This window comes from Balearica regulorum, chromosome 14 (genome assembly GCF_011004875.1).
Source record: "Balearica regulorum gibbericeps isolate bBalReg1 chromosome 14, bBalReg1.pri, whole genome shotgun sequence".
Taxonomy (NCBI): domain Eukaryota; kingdom Metazoa; phylum Chordata; class Aves; order Gruiformes; family Gruidae; genus Balearica; species Balearica regulorum.
Window position 1 is genome coordinate 1,041,720 of NC_046197.1, and position 22,492 is coordinate 1,064,211.

The 22,492-nt window shown below is 51.1% G+C and overlaps 1 protein-coding gene across 1 annotated transcript; it reads left to right on the forward strand.

The window, feature by feature from the left end:
- The first annotated feature begins 4,033 nt into the window (after positions 1 to 4,033).
- Positions 4,034 to 22,251, forward strand: LOC142603908 (protocadherin alpha-6-like). The gene is made up of 3 exons (XM_075766884.1): positions 4,034 to 6,135; positions 6,241 to 6,517; positions 21,994 to 22,251. The coding sequence occupies exons 1-3, from the start codon at positions 4,034 to 4,036 to the stop codon at positions 22,249 to 22,251; spliced, it is 2,637 nt and encodes an 878-aa protein (XP_075622999.1).
- Positions 22,252 to 22,492: the final 241 nt, after the last annotated feature.

Genomic DNA, 22,492 nt, shown 5'->3' on the forward strand with positions numbered 1-22,492 from the left:
TGTACTTGCTTTTCTGAGAGTCCAGCGTTCCCTCCGTGAGCTCTGATGAATGAAATGAACTCGGGATATCGAAACTCGTGGTTATTTTTTGCAACAGTTTAACTAGGCTTTCACCCCTTTCTATCTAAGGAGGAGTCTCAGAGTAATGCCCGGGCGCTTGGTGGGCTGCCGGGGTGTAAAGGTGAGTAGCTTTTACTGATTTTTCTGTACAGATTCTTACTTGATGTGGATCATCACTCCTCACGTCTTCCTGCTTAGTCAGAGGCACAGGACTTATTCTGAGACTGACCAAAGTTGGAGCAGCTAAACTAAGCCTTCCAGCAACCCGGGTGTTTTTTTACAGGATCACCTCGGCTTTTCTTTATGACTTTCGTGGCTTCTCATTGTAAATACGGGTGGTATAAAAGGCAAATTAGTTGTACATCTGTGGTAGCACCGCAATGCTGCAATGCTTAGGGATTTCCCAGTGCTTTCCACGACCCTACTGCTGCTGCTCAGGCAGTAGCTGGATTTCATCAGAACGTGAGAATCTCACATGGACTGGATGTGAGTAAGCAATAAACAACTCTTCCAACGTGTAGGTTATCCTGGAATCTTTAACTGTTTCTTTGCATACAGAAACACGGTTATCCCTAGCTAAGCTCAGATCCCCTGTATTGTGGGACCATTTATTTGGGTTGCTGCTCGGTGGATGTATAAATGCTGCAGACAACTATTCAGACCACAGGAAAAGGAACTCCGTGAATGTATCGATGAGTGCTTGTCACCTCATTAACAACTGTTTTACGGATTTAAAACATCCTACTACATTTTACAGCAAGCTTAACTTAGACTCTAGCACGGCTCTAAGATACTTGAAAAGAAAATGGTGCTCTTTTTCTTGACATCGGCATTATATTTTCATCCCTATGAACATGGCATGAAATATTCCTCCAGAGAAAATCTACTTATTCCAGGTAAGTGGATTAATTTAGCAAGCGGATAAGTAGGAAAAACAAACAAACAACCCCCCTCAACAAACCTATCCTGCTTAAACACCTCTCGTCCTAGACTCACATGGAGTAACCATGATGAATTTGTTGATACAAGATCTGTCCCGGCATCTCCTCATATCCACGAGTCAAGACAGTGATCTCTACCCAAAACTTCATTTTCTCTTGCCCCAGGAATTAAAACAAACTGCTAGAAAACTCCAGGAAACTGGGAGGTCGAGAATGTGTCTCCAGATTAACTTCGCAAAAATCGTGCCTTGTAGAATCTTACTCGTCGGTCCTGTTATCAAAAAGATCAATTCTGTCACCTTCTGTAACCTGGAAAAAGTTAACAAATGCTGTTCTGCTTGGTAGGATACATTCGCCTCCGTCTGTTTACCTGTGGTCTATGGTAATGACAGTGTGAGACTGCAGAAAATCCATGTGTGGACCTAAATAATGGAAGAGAAGCACAAAACCTGTGTGGACGTTATGAATGTGATAGGGATGTGCTAATGGGCTTAAGTCCGAGTCCCCGTCAGCAGCAGTGTATGCCAGAGGTCCCTTTTGCCGTTTACCGTGGGCTGCTCCGCTCGAGAGCAGCGCTGGAGGGAAAGATCACTCTTCATCCTCAAAGGCTAAAGTTCCACAAGGATTTGGGATATGAAACGCGATCTATCGGAATGTTTTCCTCGGGGAGACAGCCCTGTCACCGGTCAGGATAAGGAAATGCAGGTAAGTTACAAAGCCGCAGTAGGAAGAATAGTTCGTCTTTGCGTATTGATGGCGTAAGCCATGCACAAATGGCATTAAGGACGGATCTGGATTTAAGATATCATTGCTATTCCCGGAAAGCCTGACTACCTTCAGCGGCGGATTTCTTTATGAATGGGCGGCACTGTGGAGATCACTCTGGCAGGAATACAAAAAGGTAGGTAGGCACAATCGTGTTCAATAATATTTTGAACTGTGGTCTGTGTATATGAGTTGCAGAGGTAACGGCAAAAGTTGCTCTCATCCTCAGTCCGGCTGCGGGAAGTGCGGCGGCGGCGGGACCGGCCAGCCTGCCTTCGGGGGCCCGGGACGGGGGGTGGTGAATGCGAGCCGGGGCGGACGAGAGCTGTGTGTGCAGCGGCGGATTTTACCCTGAAGCTTCAAGTGGTGGTCGAAAATCCTCCCGCAGCCGGGCACCCATCTTTGCCGGAGCGGGGGACGGTAACATTTATTCCAGTATCCTGCCATACTGTTACAGCAAAATCAAATGCAACCAAGACTATTGCTGCTAAGGAAGACTATTGTATAGTCCTACTCCTGTGTTAGTTAATGTTTATCCAAACAACGTACTAATGAAGATGTGTCAAGAAGTAGAAGCGCAACTGATAAATTGATAGTTTGACCAACAACCCTTGAAGAACCATTTGGACTTGCCAAAAGTACTGGGAAACTAGGGGAAAGGTAATTTCGGCAAGGGGAATTGCGACCACCGACCCATGGACCACCTACCCCAATTCTACCACCTACTCAAAAGATAAAGGCGGAGAAAAGAACTGAGTATGCGTTCTAGTTTGCATGCTAGACGAAGAAATCTAAACCAATCATTTAATAGAGTATCAATGCATACGTATTAGGAAGATGAATATGTTAATGTTGCAAGTATAAATAACCACTGATTTGGAGCTTTGGTGTGCTGTCTTGGGACAGACACCCATATCTGTGCAAATATGCAATAAAATACCTCTGCTCAGTGTGTATATTGGCATATTGCACACCGGGTAAATGAACCCCCAGTTTTGGGACAACAATGCCGATGATCAAGAAGGCAAGCCCGGTTGGAGAGCACAGCTAGCGAAAAAACTCAGCCCTGTTACATTTAAAGGAAGAATCTCGCTCTCTTCTGCTTCCTCCCAAGGCACTGGAGTCAACACGCGTGTTGGCTACGTCTTCTCTCAGCTCTGCCCTCCCATGTCCCCCTCGGCTCCGAGTAGAGGCAAATGTGGAGTAGCCTGCGTTTCGCACAGTCTACTCTCCACTATCCCCTTTCGACTCAGCGTTTCATAGCAGGGTGGTCGCTTGCACTGTCAGAGCTGGTGGGTGACGGAGTATCTCTTGTGAAGGAGTTACCGCCGAACCGTTCCCTCAGAGGGATGGTGAGGGGGAAACCCAGCGACCGCGAGAAGGGGATCTGTTTCCAGGTTTCCCCTTTTCCTTCTACCCTCAATCCGTATAAGACTTGCTCAAAGCACCAGTGTGTGAATGCCCTAACTGCGGTGGCATGGTTACAAAGCATTTCTACATATTTCTACATAAATTTTTTTGTAAGGAATGTATAGAACTGCATGCTAAACACACATGTGTTCGGAAAAACTTCAATAAAACCTCAGGGTTTCTAATAGAGAAACACAAATCAGGGTCGTCTTGGGACCTGTTCCATTAATTGAAAAATACGTTAAATATAATTTATGGCAAGACCATTTCACTAAGAAAAAAAGTATGAAAGATTACTTTTCGACCACTTGAAATGATAACAGGGCCTACAAATCATGATGAGTAGAGGAGACAATAAACACCAGTCCAAAAGAAAATAAAGCGCCTCCGAGAAGAATTAAAAGTTCGATGGGATTTTTCTACCTGTTTTAACCGAAGAACAAACTTCAAACCTAAAAATCAGTTGCAATGAGCAAAAAGCATTGTGTTTCAGTCAAACTGGCAGAAGGGTACTCTACGAAGAAGCTGTGGGAAAATCATGTGCACTTCTCCTAAATCATTACATTGAACATACTGAGGACGAGTATTCGGCAGCGAAGTGAGAAAGAACTGAGATGCGTGGAGTGGAAAACGGCAAACACGAAGCAAACCAGCGCGACTGAGAGAAGTGTAAGAGGAAATTCGTGCAGAGTGCCACATGATGTCGCTCTGACCTAATAAACGTATAATAAAACCGGGGAGAAGGGAGGGGAAAGACCTTCCGGTGCACATAAAAAACGAATGCAGAGGAGGAAAAGAGCAGCAGAGAAGAGGATGTACGGCCCCTGAGAAAGGATTACTGGGAATCGGTGACTACGATGGGCACTTGTGGACCACCACGGCAGCGTTGGGGGCTCGTTGTGCTGGTGCTGCAGGCGGCCTGGGCGCTGGGCGGCGGTCAGGTGCGGTACTCGGTGCCGGAGGAAGCGAAGGCCGGGACGGTGGTGGGCCGGCTGGCGCAGGACCTGGGCCTGGAGGCGGGCGAGGCGGAGGCGCGGCGGCTGCGGCTGGTGGCGCAGGGCCGTCGGGCGAGCGTGGAGGTGAGCGGGGCGAGCGGGGCGCTGGTGGTGAGCTCGCGGCTGGACCGGGAGGAGCTGTGCGGGAAGAGCGCGCCGTGCGCCCTGCGCCTGGAGGTGCTGGTGGAGCGGCCGCTGCGCGTCTTCCACGTGGAGCTGGAGGTCACCGACATCAACGACAACGCCCCGCTCTTCCCCGCCGCACGCAAAAACCTCAGCATCGCGGAATTCACCACGCTGCCGGGGTCTCGGTTCCCGCTGGAGGGCGCGTCGGATGCCGATGTCGGAGCCAACGCGCAGCTCTCCTATACACTCAGCCCCAGCGAGCACTTCTCTCTGGATTTGCAAAAAACGGAAGAGGACGGTGAGTCCTTATTCCTGGCGCTCACGAAAGCTCTGGACCGCGAGACGATGCCTGTGCACCGTTTGGTGGTGACGGCGAGTGACGGGGGCCGTCCGCCGCTGACGGGCACGGTGGAGCTGGTGATCTCGGTGCTGGACGCCAACGACAACGCGCCCCAGTTCAACCAGTCGGTGTATAAAGTGCAGCTGCCGGAAAACACAAAGCACGGCACTTTAGTGATCAGAGTAAACGCCACAGATTTGGATGAAGGGACGAACAGGAATATCTCGTATTCTCTCCAGCACTTGTTCCCTAAGGATGGAAAAGATGTTTTTGGGATCGACAGAAACAGCGGAGAGATCCGTCTTAGGGGTGACATAGACTTTGAGGATGTCGGTCTCTACCGCCTGCAGGTGGATGCAGCAGATCAGGGAAACCCCCCTTTGTCGGGTCACTGCAAGGTGGTGGTGGAGGTGCTGGACGTGAACGACAACGCGCCGGAGGTGTGGGTGACGTCGCTGTCGGTGCCGGTGCCGGAGGACGCGGCGGCGGGGACGGTGGTGGCGCTGCTGAGCGTGTCGGACCGGGACTCGGGGGCGAACGGGCGGGTGCGCTGCGCGGTGTGGCCGGCGTCGCCGTTCGGGCTGGTGGCGACGTTCGCGGGCTCGTACTCGCTGGTGCTGCGGGAGGCGCTGGACCGGGAGCGGGTGTCGGAGTACGAGGTGGAGGTGCGGGCGGAGGACGGCGGGTCGCCGCCGCTGCGCGCCAGCCGCGGGGTGCGCGTGCCGGTGTCGGACGTGAACGACAACGCGCCGTCGTTCGCGCAGGCCGTGTACACGGTGCTGGCGCGGGAGAACAACGCGGCGGGCGCGGAGCTGGCGCGGCTGTGGGCGCGGGACCCGGACGAGGCGGGCAACGGTCGGGTGAGCTACTCGGTGGCGGAGGGCGTCATCGGGGGCGCGTCGTCGGGCGTGGCGCGTCGCCCGGCGTCGAGCTACGTGTCGGTGGACGCGGAGAGCGGTCGGCTGTGGGCGCTGCAGCCGTTGGACTACGAGGAGCTGCAGGTGCTGCAGTTCGAGGTGCGGGCGGTGGACGCGGGGGAGCCGCCGCTGTGCGGCAACGCCACGGTGCAGCTGTTCGTGGTGGACGAGAACGACAACGCGCCGGCGCTGCTGCCGCTTGCGGGCGGGGGTGCGGGCGTCGGGGCCGCGGGCGAGGCGGCGTCGGGGCCGGTCTCGGGGGCGCTGTGGGCGTGGGCGGCGTGGGGGGCGCCGGCGGGGCAGGTGGTGGCGAAGATCCGCGCGGTGGACGCGGACTCGGGCTACAACGCGTGGCTGCGCTACGAGCTGTGGGAGCCGCGGGGGAAGGGCCCGTTCCGCGTGGGGCTGTACAGCGGCGAGGTGAGCACGGCGCGGGCGCTGGAGGAGGCGGACGGCCCGCGGCAGCGGCTGGTGATCGTGGTGCGGGACCACGGGGAGCCGGCGCGCTCGGCCACGGCCACGCTGAGCGTGTCGCTGGTGGAGGGCGCCGAGGCGGCGCTGGCGGCCGCGGGCTCGTCGTCGTCGCCGGGGGCGGGGGCGGGGCTGCGGCCGGCGGAGGGCGGCGCGGCGGCGGCGGCGGCGGCGACGAACGTGTGGCTGGTGGTGGCCATCTGCGCGGTGTCGAGCCTGTTCCTGCTGGCGGTGGTGCTGTACGGGGCGTCGCGGTGGGCGCCGCGGGCGGCCGTGCTGTCGGGGCCCGGGCCGGCGACGCTGGTGTGCGCCAGCGAAGTGGGGAGCTGGTCGTACTCGCAGCGCCAGAGCCGGAGCCTGTGCGTGGCGGACGGCGCGGGCAAGAGCGACCTGATGGTTTTCAGCCCCAACTTCCCGCCGCCGCCGCCGCCACCGCCGCCCGGCCCCGCGGCGAAGGAGACGCAGCCGGAGCCGCCCGCTCTGCTGGACACGGTCAGTGGCCCTCCCTTCCTCGCCCCTTCCTCGCCCCTTCTTCCTCTCCCGACGCCCCTTGGCCCGACGCCCCCTTGTCGTCCGCGCCCTGGGCAGGCGCTGGTGGGAGCCGGGCTCGGCCCCCGTGGGCGTGCGGGCGGTGGGTGCTTGGCGGGTGCTTAAGGATCTGAATGGCGCCTTTGCAGCTGCCTTCGCGTCCTTGCCGGAGACACCGCCCCCCCACCCCCCCCCGGCTGTTGTTTTGCGGTAAAAATAAAAAAATGTATTGCCGCAGCCAGCAGCAGTTACCATCCGGTCTTTCAATATTTGTGTCAAACCCAAAACCGAATTACTGCTCCTCTCCCAGAAAACCCAAATGAAATTCTCCTGCACAGTCCATGTCATCCATTATGGTGCTGTGCTCATGAACATTTTAGTTTTTCCCTCAGAGCATGAAATCAATGCCATTGACATTTAGAGCTGTCCCGACATCACCTTCAGGAAGAGTATTGCTGCCAGGTGTGCCACATTTCCATCTGAGACAGCCGAAGCATTTTCAAACATGAAGGGTGAGGTGCAGTGAGTCTGGGCGGCACCGTGCATGTGATACCTCTGTGTGTTTTTTGTGGTGCTCTCATTGATGGAAGGGTCTGTAAAAGTCGGATTGAGCCTTGGGTTGGGAAATGAAACAGTGGCATGTCACCGAGTTGAATGTGGGAGTGGCACTGAGTAGTGGCTGGCCACCTCTTGGTGTGAAGGGTGACCTTGAGCAGTGGGAAGAGTTGTCTGTGGGAACTGGAAATCCTTGGCAAGACCATGGGCCCTATGGAGGCATTGTGAAAGTTTGGAAGGTGGTGTGGACTTTCCCTGTGTTCTTTTCCCAGTATGTTGTAATGGTATGGGGTAGTACGAAGTGTTCACAGCGAGAGTGTGACCCAAGGCAGGTGTTATAAACGGGGATTTTCTTTTTCTCGTCCCCCTCCCCTGCCCATGTTATGAACTTGCATTCCTGGCTGGACAGGTGGCTTCATGTACACTGGCCTGTGTTGAAATTGCTGAAGCATTGCAGTCCTGAAGGGTCAGCTGCAGAGAGTTTTCCATACACTGTGTATGGGATACCATCTGTATGGTTTTTTCAGTGGTGCTTTCATTGATGGGAAAGGTCTACATAAGCTGGAGTGAGCCTTGAGGTGGGAAAGGAAGCTGTGGCATGTGGCGAGGTGAATGTGGCAGTGTCGCTGAGTAGGGCTAGGCCATTTCCTGATGTGAAGAGTGACCTTGAGCAGTGGGAAGACTTGTCTGCGGGGACTGGAAGTCCCTGGGAAGACCATGGGCCATGTCATAAGAAGACAAGAATGGGAGATGATGTGCTTGTCTTGAGAAGACATGTCTGGGAGTGGGGAATGGAGGATGCCTAGAGGAAAGCATGAGGCAGGATGGGCATGGAGTGCTCCTGCCCAAAATCCTTCCTCAGGCTGCAAGGGTCTGGATTTGGAGGCCTTCTGGATCTTGAGATAGTGTGTGGTATTGAAATGGCCACAATGGGCTTTGAGGTTAGGAATATCTCGCACCAGAGACAATCCCTTGTGGTGCTGCCTTCCTGACGTAGGAAATGTGTTTCCTAAGAGTTGGTGAGATGCAAACTGATGAACCTTTTGCTCCTTGTTGGGAAAGGTGTTGTGGGAGAGTAGCGCTTCAATCTGCTTCCTTTATGTTGTGGTGGGCATCTACCGGAGCTTGCACAGCCTTTGATGCTGCCATGATGGTGCTGTGATCCTCCTCAAGCAAGATTTGTAAAGGGAGGTAAGGAGGAGGGTGTGACCTTTGGATGCTCCACTTCCCCTACTTATGCACAGCTGTCCTGACGCCGTCTGTACGAATAGATGTGTAACATTTCCAATGTTATCAGAGGTCTCCGATGTGTAACATTTCCATGTGAGATAGCTGAAGCCTTGCAAAACAGGAAGGGTGAACTAGAGAGATTGTGCTGAACACTGTGTATGTGATGCCATCTGTATGGGTTTTTTTCATCATGTTCTCATTGATGGGAACAGTTGTGGACTTGGGCTCCTGGCCAGAGAAGCGGTGTGATATATGCTGGCCTTTTTGATTTCTTTCAATATTTGCATCAGCAGCCACACGCTTACAGAAGCCCCAAGAATCCTTCATTTTAAACAACAAACAACCCCAACCAACCAACCAACCAACCAACCAAAAACCCCTGATATGAAATCCCCAAAGCCACGTTCTCCTGCAGCATCGATATCACCCATTAGATCGGGTGCTTGTCAACGTTTAGGTTGTTCTTTCACAGCATGAAATCTATGCCATTGCCATTTAAACACCTTCAGAAAGAGTAGAGTGTCTGCTGGACACAGTCCATATATACCGTCCCTACGTTTCTTTGTGGTGTTCTTATCGATGGGAAGGGTCTACAAAAGCTGGAGTGAGCCCTGAGGTGGGAAAGGAAGCCATAGCATGTTGCAGAGGTGAATGTGGCAGTGGCACTGAGTAGGGCCTGGCCATTTCCTCACGTGAAGGGTTTGATATGGAGACCGCCTGGATCTTGAGGTAGTGTGTGGTATTGGAATGCCCACAATGTCTTTTGAAGTTATGACTGTCTCACACAGAAGACAGTCCCTTATGTTGCTGACTGCATGATGTAGGCGATGTGTTGGTAAGAGGGCATGAAATGCAGACTGTGGAATACTGTTGGATGAACATTTTCCCTCTTGCTTTGGGAAAGTTGTTGTGGGAGGGTAGCACTTCCCCCCTGCTGTCCTTGTGTAGTGTTGGGCATGTATAGCAGCTTTCCACGGCTGTTGATCTTGCCATGATGGATCCTTGTTCGTCCTCAGGCAGGATTTTTAAGGGCAGATGTAGAGGGCGGTGTAATCTTTTTGCTCTTGTCTTCCCCTACTTGTGCACTTGCGTAGTCAGCCTCGGTAGAGACGGCGTGTCATGTCACGCACGGCTCGTTGTGATATTTGGGCGTATGCACCAAACCTTGCACAGCAGCCCAGCTCTGGTGTTCTACCGTAGATGTTCTCCCACCCAGCTGAGATTGTGAGCGCAACTGCACTTCAGCATTTGGTGTGGTTCTGTCCAAGAATAAGATTTCTGTGAACTGGGATCAGAGCTCTCACAAGTCCAGTCACAGATTCTTTAACAACTCCATTTCTATTTGAAATTGCTGAAAAGGCGCAAAGCATCCAGGTATCTGAGAGGACTCTAAGAGTCACACAGAGTGGGTTTGTAGCGCTCCATATATTCTTTGTGATAATCATAGAATCATAGAATAGTTTGGATTGGAAGGGACCTTAAAGATCATGTAGTTCCAACCCTCCTGCTGCGGGCAGGGACACCCTCCACTAGACCATGTTGCCCAAAGCCTCATCCAACCTGGTCTTAAAACGCTTCCAGGGATGGGGCATCCACAACCTCTCTGGGCAACCTGTGCCAGTACCTCACCACTCTAAGAGTAAAGAATTTCTTTCTAACATCTAATCTGAATCAACCCTCCTTCAGCTTAAACCCATTCCCCCTTGTCCTGTCACTACACTCCCTGATGAACAGTCCCTCTCCATCTTTCCTGTAGGCCGCCTTCAGGTACTGGAAGGCCACAATTAGATCTCCCTGGAGCCTTCTTTTCTCCAGGCTGAACAATCCTAACTCTCTCAGCCTGTTGTCATAGGAGAGGTGCTCCAGCCCTCTGATCAGCTTCATGGCCCTCCTCTGGACTCTCTCCAACAGCTCAGTGTCTCTCCTGTACTGGGCACCCCAGAGCTGAACGCAGTAGTCCAGGTGGGGTCTCACAAGAGTGGAGTAGAGGGGCAGAATCACCTCCCTCGACCTGCTGGTCCCAGCTCTTTTGATGCAGCCCAGGACACGGTTGGCTTTCTGGGCTGCAAGTGCACAGAAGTTGAGCTTCCCATCAATCAATACCCCCAAGTCCTTCTCCTCGGGGCTGCTTTCAATCCATTCCTCGCCCAGCCTATAGTCACGCTTGGGATTGCGCCGACCCACGTGCAGGACCTTGCACTTGGCCTTGTTGGACTTCATGCGGTTTGCATGGTCCCACCTCTCCAGCCTGTCAAGGTCCCTCTGGATGGCATCCCTCCCCCGCAGCGTGTTGACCACACCACACAGCTTGGTGTCATCGGCAAACTTGCTGAGGGTGCACTCGATCCCATTGTCCATGTCACCGACAAAGATGTTGAACAGTGCCGGTCCCAGTACCGACCCCTGAGGAATGCCACTTGTCACTGTTCTCCACTTGGACATTGAGCCGTTGACCACAACTCTTTGAGTGCGACCGTCCAGCCAATTCCTTATCCACCGAGTGGTCCATCCATCGAATCCATGTCTCTCTAATTTAGAGACAAGGATGTCATGCGGGACAGTGTCAAATGCCCTGCACAGGTCCGGGTAGATGACATCAGTTGCCCTTCCCTTATCCACTGACGCTGTAACCCCATCATAGAAGGCCACCAAATTTGTCAGGCACGACTTGCCCTTAGTGAAGCCATGTTGGCTGTCACCAGTCACCTCCTTATTTTCCATGTGCCTGAGCATAGTCTCCAGGAGGGTCTACTCCATAATCTTGCCTGGCACAGAGGTGAGACTGGCTGGCCTGTAGTTCCCTGGGTCTTCCTTTTTACCCTTCTTAAAGATGGGGCTTATGTTCCCCCTCTCCCAGTCAGCGGGAACTTTGCCAGACTGCCAGAACTTCTCAAATATGATGGAGAGTGGCCTGGCCATTTCATCCGCCATTTCCCTCAAGACCCGCAGATGCATCTCATTAGGTCCCATGGACTTGTGCACCTTCAGGTTCCCTAAATATTCCTGAACCTGATCTTCTCCTACAGTGGGCGGTTCTGCATTCTCCCAGTCCCTGCCTTCTGCGACCTGGGCAGTGTGGCTCAAGCATTTGCCAGTGAAGACTGAGGCAAAGAAGTCATTGAATACCTCAGCCTTCTCCATATCCTGGCTAACCAGGTCACCCGTTTTGTTCCGGAGGGGACCCACATTTTCGCTCATCCTCCTTTTCTCACTAACATACCTAGAGAAGCTTTTCTTGTTGTCCTTGACATCCCTGGCCAGACTAATTTCGGTCCGGGCTTTGGCTTTCCTAACCTGCTCCCTGGCTGCTCGGACAGTTTCTCTGTATTCTTCCCAGGCTACCTGCTCCTGCTTCCACCTTCGGTAGGCTTCCTTTTTTTGTTTGACTTTTTCATGAGGGAAGGTGAGGATGTGGAAAGGCCTGGGTCACACTCAGAGAGGCTTTTAGAGCTGGGTGTTGTGGTTTTACCCCAGCCAGCAGCTGAGCACCACACAGCCACTCGCTCGCTCCCCCCCATCGGGATGGGGGAGGGAATTGGAAAAGTTAAAGTGAGAAAACTCATAGGTTGAGATAAAGGCAGTTGAATAGGTAAAGCAAAAGCTGCACACACCAGCAAAGCAAAGCAAGGAATTCATTCACCACTTCCCATGGGCAGGCAGGTGTTCAGCCATCTCCAGGAAAGCAAGGCTCTGTCACGCGTAACGGTTACTTGGGAAGACAAACGCCATCACTCTGAATGCTGCCACTCCCCCCTTTCTCTTTCCCCAAGCTCCTTATAAACTGAGCATGACGTCATATGGTATGGAATATCCCTTTGGTCAGTTTGGGTCACCCGTCCTGTCTGTGTCTCCTCCCAACTTCTTGTGCACCCCGAGCCATCCCGCTGGCAGGGTGGTGCGAGAAGCAGAAAAGGCCTTGGCTCTGTGTAAGCACTGCTCAACCATAGGTCCCTAGAACAAAAACATCTCTGTATTATCAACGCTGTTTCCAGCACAAATCCAAAACATATCCCCACGCTAGCTACTATGAAGAAAATTAACCCTCTCAGCTGAAGGCAGGACACTGGGGCATGGTCTTGTGGTGGAGCAATGTCTGGGTATTGTGGCGGTGATGGTGCTGGGTGGCACTGAGTAGGGCCTGGGCATGCATCATGGGGTGGGTGGCCTTGAGCGGGGGAGAATCTTGCCTGAGGGAAATGGAGATGCTGGGTAGAACACAGTCTGTGTCATTGGGGAGGAAACGGAGAGTGTCTGCTTCGCTGGAGATCTCATTTCCCATTGCATAAAATAGAGCATGACAGCAGAAAACCTTGAGAAGAGTCCCAACATGCAGTGCTACTGGCCTGGGATCCTGTCAGGACCTCCAGAAGTTCTGCATATCCTTGCATCCCTGTCTCTGTGGTATTCCTGCCAGATGTGATGACATCTGTCATACTTGCTTGTAATCACTTTTGTTTGGATCTGGAATGTTGTTGGTCTAACAGAAAGTTTTCCAAATTTGGATCATGCTGCCACCCTTCCCTCCTTGGTTATCATCTGCCTTGCTGGGGAGGGGAAGAAGTGCTCTCCATATTGGAGATGTTGTCAAACCTGGCGTTTCAGTATGGTGGGATGGGAATCACTGATTCTCTTCTCTTCTCTTCTCTTCTCTTCTCTTCTCTTCTCTTCTCTTCTCTTCTCTTCTCTTCTCTTCTCTTCTCTTCTCTTCTCTTCTCTTCTCTTCTCTTCTCTTCTCTTCTCTTCTCTTCTCTTCTCTTCTCTTCTCTTCTCTTCTCTTCTCTTCTCTTTGCAAAAACTCACACCCCTTTGTTTTTTCTTCTGTTAAGCTGGCAGTGTGTTGGTAATATTGGATGTGATGCAGACCGCTGAATTTTGGCAGCTGTCAGGCAGCAGAGATTCAGGTGGTTTGCCATCAGTGTGGGGGGGGCACATTTTCCACTCTCCTGAGCTGAGCTTGATGTTGAGAGAATGCCCTTAGCTTTCATGTCTCCCTCTTGCTTCCCTTGTGATAGACGTGTGTAAGGGAGCAGGGTGCACTCTCCAGCGTTTTCAAGGCTTTGGCAGAACATGAGTATTTTTTTTTTCTTTTGTGTCCAGCTCCCCCAGCAATCTCTATCTTTTCACACTGAGTGAAATCATCCTTTGATCCAGTTCTTCTGTCTCGATGGGGTTTTTTATTACTTTGATTAAGCAACGAGTGATGCTCCAGGGAAGTGACTCATACCTAAAGAAGATGTATTTTGAGAAACAGATGCACTGTTACTCCTGTTTAGTTGTGGTGTCTTCATGTTGGATGGTTTGAAGGTTGCCTGGCTTGTAGTGACTGTAGCTTTGGACAAGCAAAGCACCATTGCCTGCTCTTGTTCCTTTCCTGCTGCTTCCAGGCCCAGTGTGATCAGGCAGCAAGAAGCACGGCTGGTGGAGGGACTGCAATGCATTTCGTGGAGTGAATGTGTTGGGAGGCAAGGGGGTGTTCTCAGTTGAAATGTCATGGTGTTAGCTTCACGGCTTTTGTTTAGCTGCGTGATGGGTGGATCCTGCTGATGAGGAGAGGTATTCCATGGGGATTAACGGTCATGGGTGCCGAGGTTCTTGGTGTGTTGTTGTGGCAGAGCATGCCTGCCTGAAAGGGAAAGCAAGAGCTTGACATTCATTGTGCAGGTGGAAAATGAGGCCAGAAGAATTAAGATATATGAAGAGTGCTTGGGAGCTGTGGTTGCCTCGTGCTTCTTCAGCCTTCATGGATTGTTGTGCTGCTCTGTTTTGGGTTTAAGCTCCCACGGGAAAGACTCCCTTGTGTTGTTTGGAGTCACTGGAGCCTGTTTGCACAGATGTCCAAGTACCTGGGTCTTGGGCTTTTGTTTCCGAGGGTGGTGGATTTTGTACCGATGCAGCAGAGCTGTTCTTTGCCATATGATCACCTTGCTCTGTTATTTGCTGGGCCCTTGAGTGGAACGGAGGCTGAAGACTGAAGGAGGCCTCCTTCCTGAAGGGATGAGAAGTTGCCTGTGGATGGGTGGGAGGAAAGCAGGAAGGTTGTTCTCTGTCTAGAGGGATGGAAGGTAGAGGGGAAGAGGAATGAGAGCTCTTGCCAAAGGGCATGTCTGTACTCCATGGCGAGTGTGGTGGTGACCTTTTAAAAATATTTTGGTAACAGGAAAATGAATGGAAGATACAAGGATGTGAGTCGAAGAGAATGGGAGGGGGGAATAAGGTGGGACAAAACAGACTAGCAACAACAAAGAAACAAAGAAACAAAGGAGAGAGGAAGGAAGAGGAAAAGGCAGAAAGAAGGGAAGGAATCCATGCAAGCAAGAGGGAAGCAAACAAGAAAGAAAGAAGATTCACCGAGGTTATCCCTACATGCTGAATGGAGTTGAGGACCAAGGATGCCAAGGGACACTGTGTAAGGATTGATGAAATGCAGTGAGGAAGAGGAAGGATAGCTCTTGCCTGAGGGTATTTCCATGTTTCATGGTGAGTGTGGTGTAGACAATTAAAAAAACATTTTGGTAAAGGAAAAAAAGAAGAGACGAGGATGGACACAGAAGAGGAGGGGAGGCAAAGATAGGGCAGGGCATGAAAGAAAAAAGGAATAGATGGAAAAGGAAAAGGGGGGGAGAGGAAGGAAGAGAGAAAAGAAGAGAAAGGAAGAAGGAAAGAGAAATATGGAGCAAAAGAAAGAAGGAAAGGATGGAATCTGTGCCACTAAGAAGGAAGCAAGGAAGGAAGAACAAAAGAAAGACAGGAGAGAAGGGAAGGAAGAGACGACGGAGGATATTACCAGTATGCACTGACAGTATCTTGACACAGTGACAGGAGTGGAGGACCTCGGCATCCTCGGTACACGGGGACACTGAGTAAGGCTTGTGGAAGAATGGTGAGGAAGAGGAGTGAGAGCTCTTGCTTGAGGGAAGACGCATGCTTCATTACGAGTGTGCAGTAGATATTTCAAAAACGTTGTGGTTAAGAAGAAAAGAGAAGGCGGCAACACGGCTTGGCTGTGTTTCGGTAAATGAAAAAGGTGAGGATGCAAACATGAAATGGGCAGGGGAAGGAAGGGGCAGAAGGGCAAGAAAGCGAAGAGAAGGAGATAGAGAAAGAGGAGTACGGCAGAAGGAAAAAGAATGGGAGAAGGGAAGGAAGAAGAAAAGGAAAGAATTTATGGAAGTAAAAAGAAAGAAAGGAAGAAAGAAGAGACGATAGACAGAAGGAAGACTGAAAAGAAAGGATAGGAAGAAAAAGGAGGAAGGAAAGAAGGAAATGAAGGAAAAGAAGGAAGAGGATCGACGAGATAACCAGCACGCCCCGACGTTACCTCTGGACGCTGAGCGGAGCTGGTCCCTAACAGCCTCCCCCTTGGTTAGAGTCCCGCGCTCCGGCGCTGATGCCCCGTAATTAGCGCCGATGGCTCCGTCTTTGATGGTGTCCGCCGCGGGGCCGGAGGCGACTGGGGAGGTGCGAGCGGGGGGGAAAGAGAAGGGCAAGGGGAGTAAATAATGGGGCACATCTTAAAGCTCATCTAGTTCCACCTCCTCTGCTGTGGGCCATCACTAGACCAGGTTGCTCAAAGCCCTGTCTGACCTGGCCTTGAGAACTTTTTTGGTTTAAATTTTTGTTTATTGCTTACTGTCTTTACTGACTGTGGCTGGTGTGTGTATCAGATGTGGTTTCCTGTTGAGAACTCTGTCCTCCTCCTCTTTGATTCTTCTTTGCAGGAGATGTGATTCAAGCTGATAACCAAGACTTTACACCCTGGCATAATTTCCCGAGTTTTACTCGCTTGACAGGTTTATTATGAAAGTAGGGAGGTCAATGTGGACTTTTCCTATGGTCTTTTTCCATGTACGTTGTACTTGATGGAATAGTGTTAGGGCAGAGGAGTGCAAGCCAAGGCACATGTTAGAAACAGGAGATTTCTTTTTCTTTTCATGCTCCCCCTGTCTCCCAGGTTGTGGATTGGTGTTCCTGACCAGAGAAGTAGCGTGAAATATGCTGGCCTGTTTTGATGCCCTTTCAATGTTTGTGTCAACAGCCACATCATTTCAAAAGTCATGGAAATCTTCTTTTTATTGAAAACAAACAATCAAACCGCCAAAACTCAAAACCAAGGAACTGCCCCTCCCTAACAAAACCCAGTCAACTTCTCCGACACACTTGGTATCATCCCTTGCGGTGCTGTGCTCATCAACATTTTGTTTTTTCCCTCAGTGTATGAAATAATTCCATTGCTGTTTAGCGCTGTCGTGGCATCACCTTCAGAAAGAGTCTTGCTCCCAGGCGTGCCACATTTCCATCTGAGACAGCTAGAAGCTTTGTCAAATGTGAAGGGTCAGGTGCAGTGAGTCTGGGGGACACTGTGTATATGATACCTCTGTGTGTTTTTTGTGGTGCTCTCGTTGCTGGGAAGGGTAAGAAAAGTCAGATTGAGCCTTGACGTAGGAAAGGAAACGGGCCTGTCGCAGAGGTGAATGTGGCAGTCGCCTGGCCCTTACCTGATGTGAAGGGTGACCTTGATCAGTGGGAAGAGTTGTCTGTGGAACTGGAAGTCCTTGGAGAGACCATGAGCCATGTCCCAAGAAGACAAGCATGGGAGATGATGTGCTTGTCTTGAGAACACGTGTGTGGGAGTGGGGAATGGAGGCTGCCTAGAGGACCGCCTGAAGGGAGGATGGGCATGGAGTGTTCTTGCCCTGGCTCCTTTTGCAGGCTGCAAGCGTCTGGATTTGGAGCCTGCCTGGATCTTGAGATAGTGTGTTATATTGAAATGCCCACAGTGTCATCTGAGGTTATGAATATGTCGTCCATTGTGTTGCTGTGTTCCTGACGTAGGCGATGTGTTGGTAAGAAGGGGTGACATGCAGACTGTGGAATACTGTCTGATGAACATCTTTACTGCTGTTTTGGGAGAGGTGGTGTGGGTGGGTAGAGCTTCATCCTGCTGTCCTTATGTTGTGGTGGTCATCTGCAGGTTTTTCCACAGCCACTGATGTTGCCATGATGGTTTCTTGATCCTCCTCAGGCAGGATTTGTCAGGGGAGGTAAGGAGGAGGGTGTGACCTTTGGGCGCCCGACTTCTCCTGCTTGTGCACTTGCACAGGTGGCCTCAGTAGAGATGCTGTGTCCTCTTGTCAGTGTTAACTCATTCTGCTAGGTGCATGTACATGCCAAGCCCTGCACAGTAGCCCAGCTCAGGTGTTCTATGGTACAAATTCTCCCACCCAACTGATACTGTGCGTGCCCTTTGCTTCAGCGTTTGGTGTGGTTCTCTCCAAGCAGAAATTGCTTGTGGACTGGGACCAGAGCTGCCACAGCTCTAATCAAAGAATCTTTTAAAGCGCTAATGTGCAGCTCTGTGGTGTTTCCATTTGAGATTCCTGAAAAGGCAAAAGGATTCAGGGTGAAGTTCATGCATCTGGGAGGATTCTGCCAGACAGTGTGTGGCTTTGCAGCCCTCCATATGTTCTTTGTTCGAATCGTGTGGGAAGGTGAGGATGTGCAAAGGCCTGGGTCATGCTTAGAACAGAGTTTAGAGCTGGAGCATGCTATTGTGTTGGAGCAATGTCTGGGTCCTGTGACAGCATTCCGGCAAGTGGCAGCAAGGAGGGGCTGGGCATGTGTCATGGAGAGGGTGAGTCTGAGCGGGGGACAGTCTTGTCTGATGGAAATGGAGATGCTGGGTAGAACATGGCCTGTGTCATTGGGGAAGAAGTGGAGAATGTCTGCTTAGCTGTGGAGATGCCATTTCCCGTGGCGTGGGATAGAGCATGCCAGTAGAAAACCTTGAGAAGAGGCCCAGCGCACAGGGCTACTTTCCCGCGATCCTCTCAGGACCTCCAGAAGTTCGGCATATCTCAGGGTGCTGTTGTTCTTTGTAGTATTTCTGCTTGTGAAGACATCTACCACGCATGACTTTAATCACTAGGTTTTGATGTGGGATGTTGTTGGTCACACAGCAGTTTTTCCACGTTTGGATCATGCTGCCAGCCCTCTCTGAAACTCTCTTTGGTTACCTCTGTGCTCTTACTCTCGCGAGGCAGGGGAAGGAGTACTCTCTGTATTCAAGATGTTGGCAAACCTTGCATTTCAGTACAGCAGAACAGCGCCGCTTTGGTTTTCTTCTCTCCTCTCACCAAAACCCCCCACCCTTTTGGTTTTGCCTTGTCTCTCATTGTCAATGTGTTGGTAACAGTGGATGAGATGCGGGCTGCTGAATTTTGGCAGCTGTCAGGTGGCAGGTGTTGGGTGCTTTCCCGTCGTTGTGGGGGATGGCTTTTCCACTCTCTGGAGCCAAATTTGACGTTAAAAAAGTGTCCTCAGCTTTCAAGTCTTTTTCATATCTTCCCTGTGATGCATCAAGGGCACTATGCACTCTCCAGTTTTTACAGAACCTGAGTAATTTTTTTCTGCCCAGCTTCCCCAGAAACAGTTTTTATCCTTGAAAACCAGTTCTCCTGTCTTGAAAATATTTCTTATTCTGAAGAAGCAACCAGTGATGCTACAGGTAAGTCATTTCAGACATAAAGTGGATGTGTTTGCGAGACAGATGTACTTTTGTTCCTGTCTGGTTGTGGCATCTTTATGTTGGATCAACCAAATGTTGCCTGGATTGTAATGCCTGTAGGTTTGGACCAGCACAGCAGCACTGCCTGCTCTCCAGGCACAGCGTGAGCAGGCGGCAGCAAGGACAGATGGAGGAGGGACCCCAGTGCATTTCTTTGACTGGATGTGTTGGTCATCGAGAGATGTTCTCATTAAAAAATGTTGTGGTGTTTCCTTCATGGCTTTTGTTTTGCTATGTGGCATGCGGATCATGTTAATGGTGGGGAGGTATTCCAAGGGGGCTAAATCCCTTGGGTAAGAAGGTTCTTGGTGTGCTATTCTGACAGTCCATGCCTGCCAGAACGGGAAAGCAAGAGCCTGACATTCAGCATCTTCATAGCTCTTGACATAGCACTTCATCAAGGTATATGAAGAGTGCGCTCTCTCTGCAGTGGAGCTGTAGTTGCTTGGTGCCTTTTCAGCCTTCTTGGAGGATTGTCATACCGTCTGTGATGGGTTTGAGTTTCCAAAGGAAAGACTCCTCTGCATTGCTTGGCGTCTTTGAGGCTGTTTGCATGGATGTCCAAGTACCTGGGGCACTTGGAGTGGCACTCGTAGAGTGTGGTCTTCTTCATGAAGGGAAGGGGCAGGGGCCGTCTGTCTGTCCATCTTTCATAGACTGGAGGAAAGCATGAAGGGTGTTCCTTCCAGGGAAGAGGAATGAGAGCTCTTGCCAGAGGGCGTGTCAGTGCTTCATGTCAAGCTTCCTGTCAAGCATGGTGTGGTCATTTAGAGAAAAATTTGATAAAGGAGACAGAAAAGTAGACTTGTATTCCTTGCCAGAGAAGTGGCACGATGTACGCTGGCCTGTTTTGATGTTCTTTCAGTATTGGTACCAGCAGGCACAACATACAAAATCCTCAGACGTTTTTTATGTTATTTAAAACCCCCAAATAACAAAACCCACCAAAACAAACAAAAAACCCAAACCCATATCAAATTGTCCTGTGCAGTATATATCATCCATTGGAGTTCCGTGCTCATAGAAATTTGGGTTGTTCTCTCGCAGCACAAAACCAATGCCATTGCCATTGGAGCTGCCCTGCCATCACTTTTAGAAAGCGTACTGCTCTCCAGCGTGTAACATTTCCATCTGAGATAGCTGAAGCATTGCCAAACGTGAAGGATCAGCTGCAGTGAGTCTGCTGGACACGGTGTGTGTGTGTTTTTGTGATGCTCTCATTGATGGGACGGGTCTATAATATAAAGTCGGACTGAGCCTTGAGTTTGGAAATGTAACGGTGTCATGTCCTAGAGGTGAATGTGGCAGTGGCCCTGAGTAGGGCCTGGCCATCTCTTGGTGTGAAGGGTGACCATGAGCAGTGGGAAGAGTTGCGTGCAGGAATTTGAAATCCTTGGGAAGACCATGGGTGATGTCATAAGAAGACATGGTGTGCTAGCAAGATCCTTCAGTGTGCTCCACAATGTGCTGAGTACACTGGAACACATTTGAAACATCTCTATACAAATGCGTGGAGCGTGAGGAATGAAGAAGAGGAGCTAGAAGCTTTGCCCCAGTCCCAGAGCTACAACATCATTGATGAAACCTGGTGGGATGATCCTGTGACAGGTGTGCTGTGATGGATGATTATAGGCTCTTGTGGAGGGATAGGCAGGTCAGGTGAGGTGGGGTGGTGGTGCTGTGTTTAAGGGAGGACTTGGATTGTATGGAGCTTGCAGTTGGCGACGACACGGTTGAGCGCCGCTGGGTAGGGATTAAGGGAAAAGCAACTAAAGCGGATGTTGTTGTGGGAGTCCACTATCAACCACCCAGCCAGGATGACCACACCAATGAATTATTCCAGAAGGAATTAAGGGCTATCCCTAGATCAGCTGCCCGTGTCCTTTTGTGTGATTTTAACATCCCAGCGGTCAGCTGGGAATATCATACAGCAGACACAAGCAGGTGCAGGAAATTCCTGCAGCATGTTGAAGATAACTTCTTGGTGTAGGTACTAAGGGAGCTGCCCAGAAAAGGTGCCCTCCTGGCTTTGTTGTTTGTACACAGAGAAGTAGTCGTGCGTAAAGTGGATTGGTGGCTGTCTTGGTCACGGTGACCGTGAAGGAGTTGCGTTTCAAGTTGTTGGCCACAGGAGGAGAACTGCCAGCAAAACTTTGGCCCTGGATGTGGGGAGAGCAGACTTGGGGCTGCTGAAGGAGATCAGGAGGTCAGTGAGGTCCCCTGGGAATCTGCTTTTGAAAGTGTTTGGGTCCATGGATACTGGTCACTTTGTAGGATCCATCTCTTCAGAGCGCAGGAGCAGGCAATTCCAAAGCGTTGGGAGTCAAGCAAGTGGGGGAGAAGGGTGGGTTGGCTAGGCAGGGATCTTCCTCCAGAACTTAATTGAGGAAGGAAATTGTGTGGACGTTGGAAGCAAGGACAGGTGACATGGGAGGACTACAGAGATGTTGTTTGCAACTGTTTGCAAGTTGTGTGGCCAAAGCTTGATGAGATTTCAAGCTGGCCAGCACTGTGAAGGAGAACAAAAAGGGCTTTTTAAAATATGTTAACAGTAAAAGGAGGATCAGAGAGAACGTCAGTCCGTTACTTGATGAGGTCGGTCACCTCACAAATTGGGATGTAGACAAAGCAGAGATGTTTAATGCCACCTTCACCTCTGTCTTTAACACCAAGGATGGGCCCTGGGACCAGCGGAGCCCTGTGTTGGAAGGCTGTGACTGGGGGAACGATAAACTCCCAGCCAACTCTGAACATGTTTGAGACTTGCTGCTGCAGCTGGAGGCACATGAGTAAATGGGGTTAGATCAGGCTGGCGGCCAGTCGCCAGTGGGATGCCACAGGGCTCAATTTTAGGGCCAGGGCTCTTTATAGTTTCTAGAAATGATCTGTATGTAGGAGTTGAATGTACATTAAGTTGTCCAATGCTACTAAATTAGGAGGAGCTGTGGACAGCATGGAGGGTAGAGAGGCCTTTCAGAGAGATCTGGATAGACTAGAGCGCTGGGCAATCACCAGCCATATGAAATTTAACAAGAGCAAATGCTGGATTCTGCACCTGTGGCGGGGTAATCCTGGGGTAATCCCCGAATAGAAACTGGGGATTGAGAGGCTGGAGAGCAGCCCTGTGGAAAGAGATCTGGGGTTTTGGGTTGATGGCCAGTTGAAAAGGAGTCAGCAGTGTGTCCTGGCAGCCAAAAGGGCCAACCGTGTCCAGGGGTTCGTCAAACAGAGCATTGCTAGCTGTTCAAGGGAGGTGATTGTCCCACTCTGCACTGCACTAGTGCGACCCCTCCTCGAGTACTGTGTGCAGTTGTGTGTGCCTCAATATAAGAAGGAGATCGAACTATGATAGCGTGTCCATGGTAGGGTGAGCAAGATGGTGAAAGGTCTTGAGGGCAAGACTTATGAGGAGGGGCTGAGGTTACTTGGCTTGTTGAGCTTGGAGAAGAGAAGGCTGAGGGGTGACCTCATCGCAGTCTAGAATGTTCTCCAGGGGTGCAGCCAAGGGGGAGGTGCTGATCTCCTCCTCTCTCTGGTGACCATTGATAGGACAGAAGGAAATGGTAGGAAGCTGCATCAGGGGAAGTTTA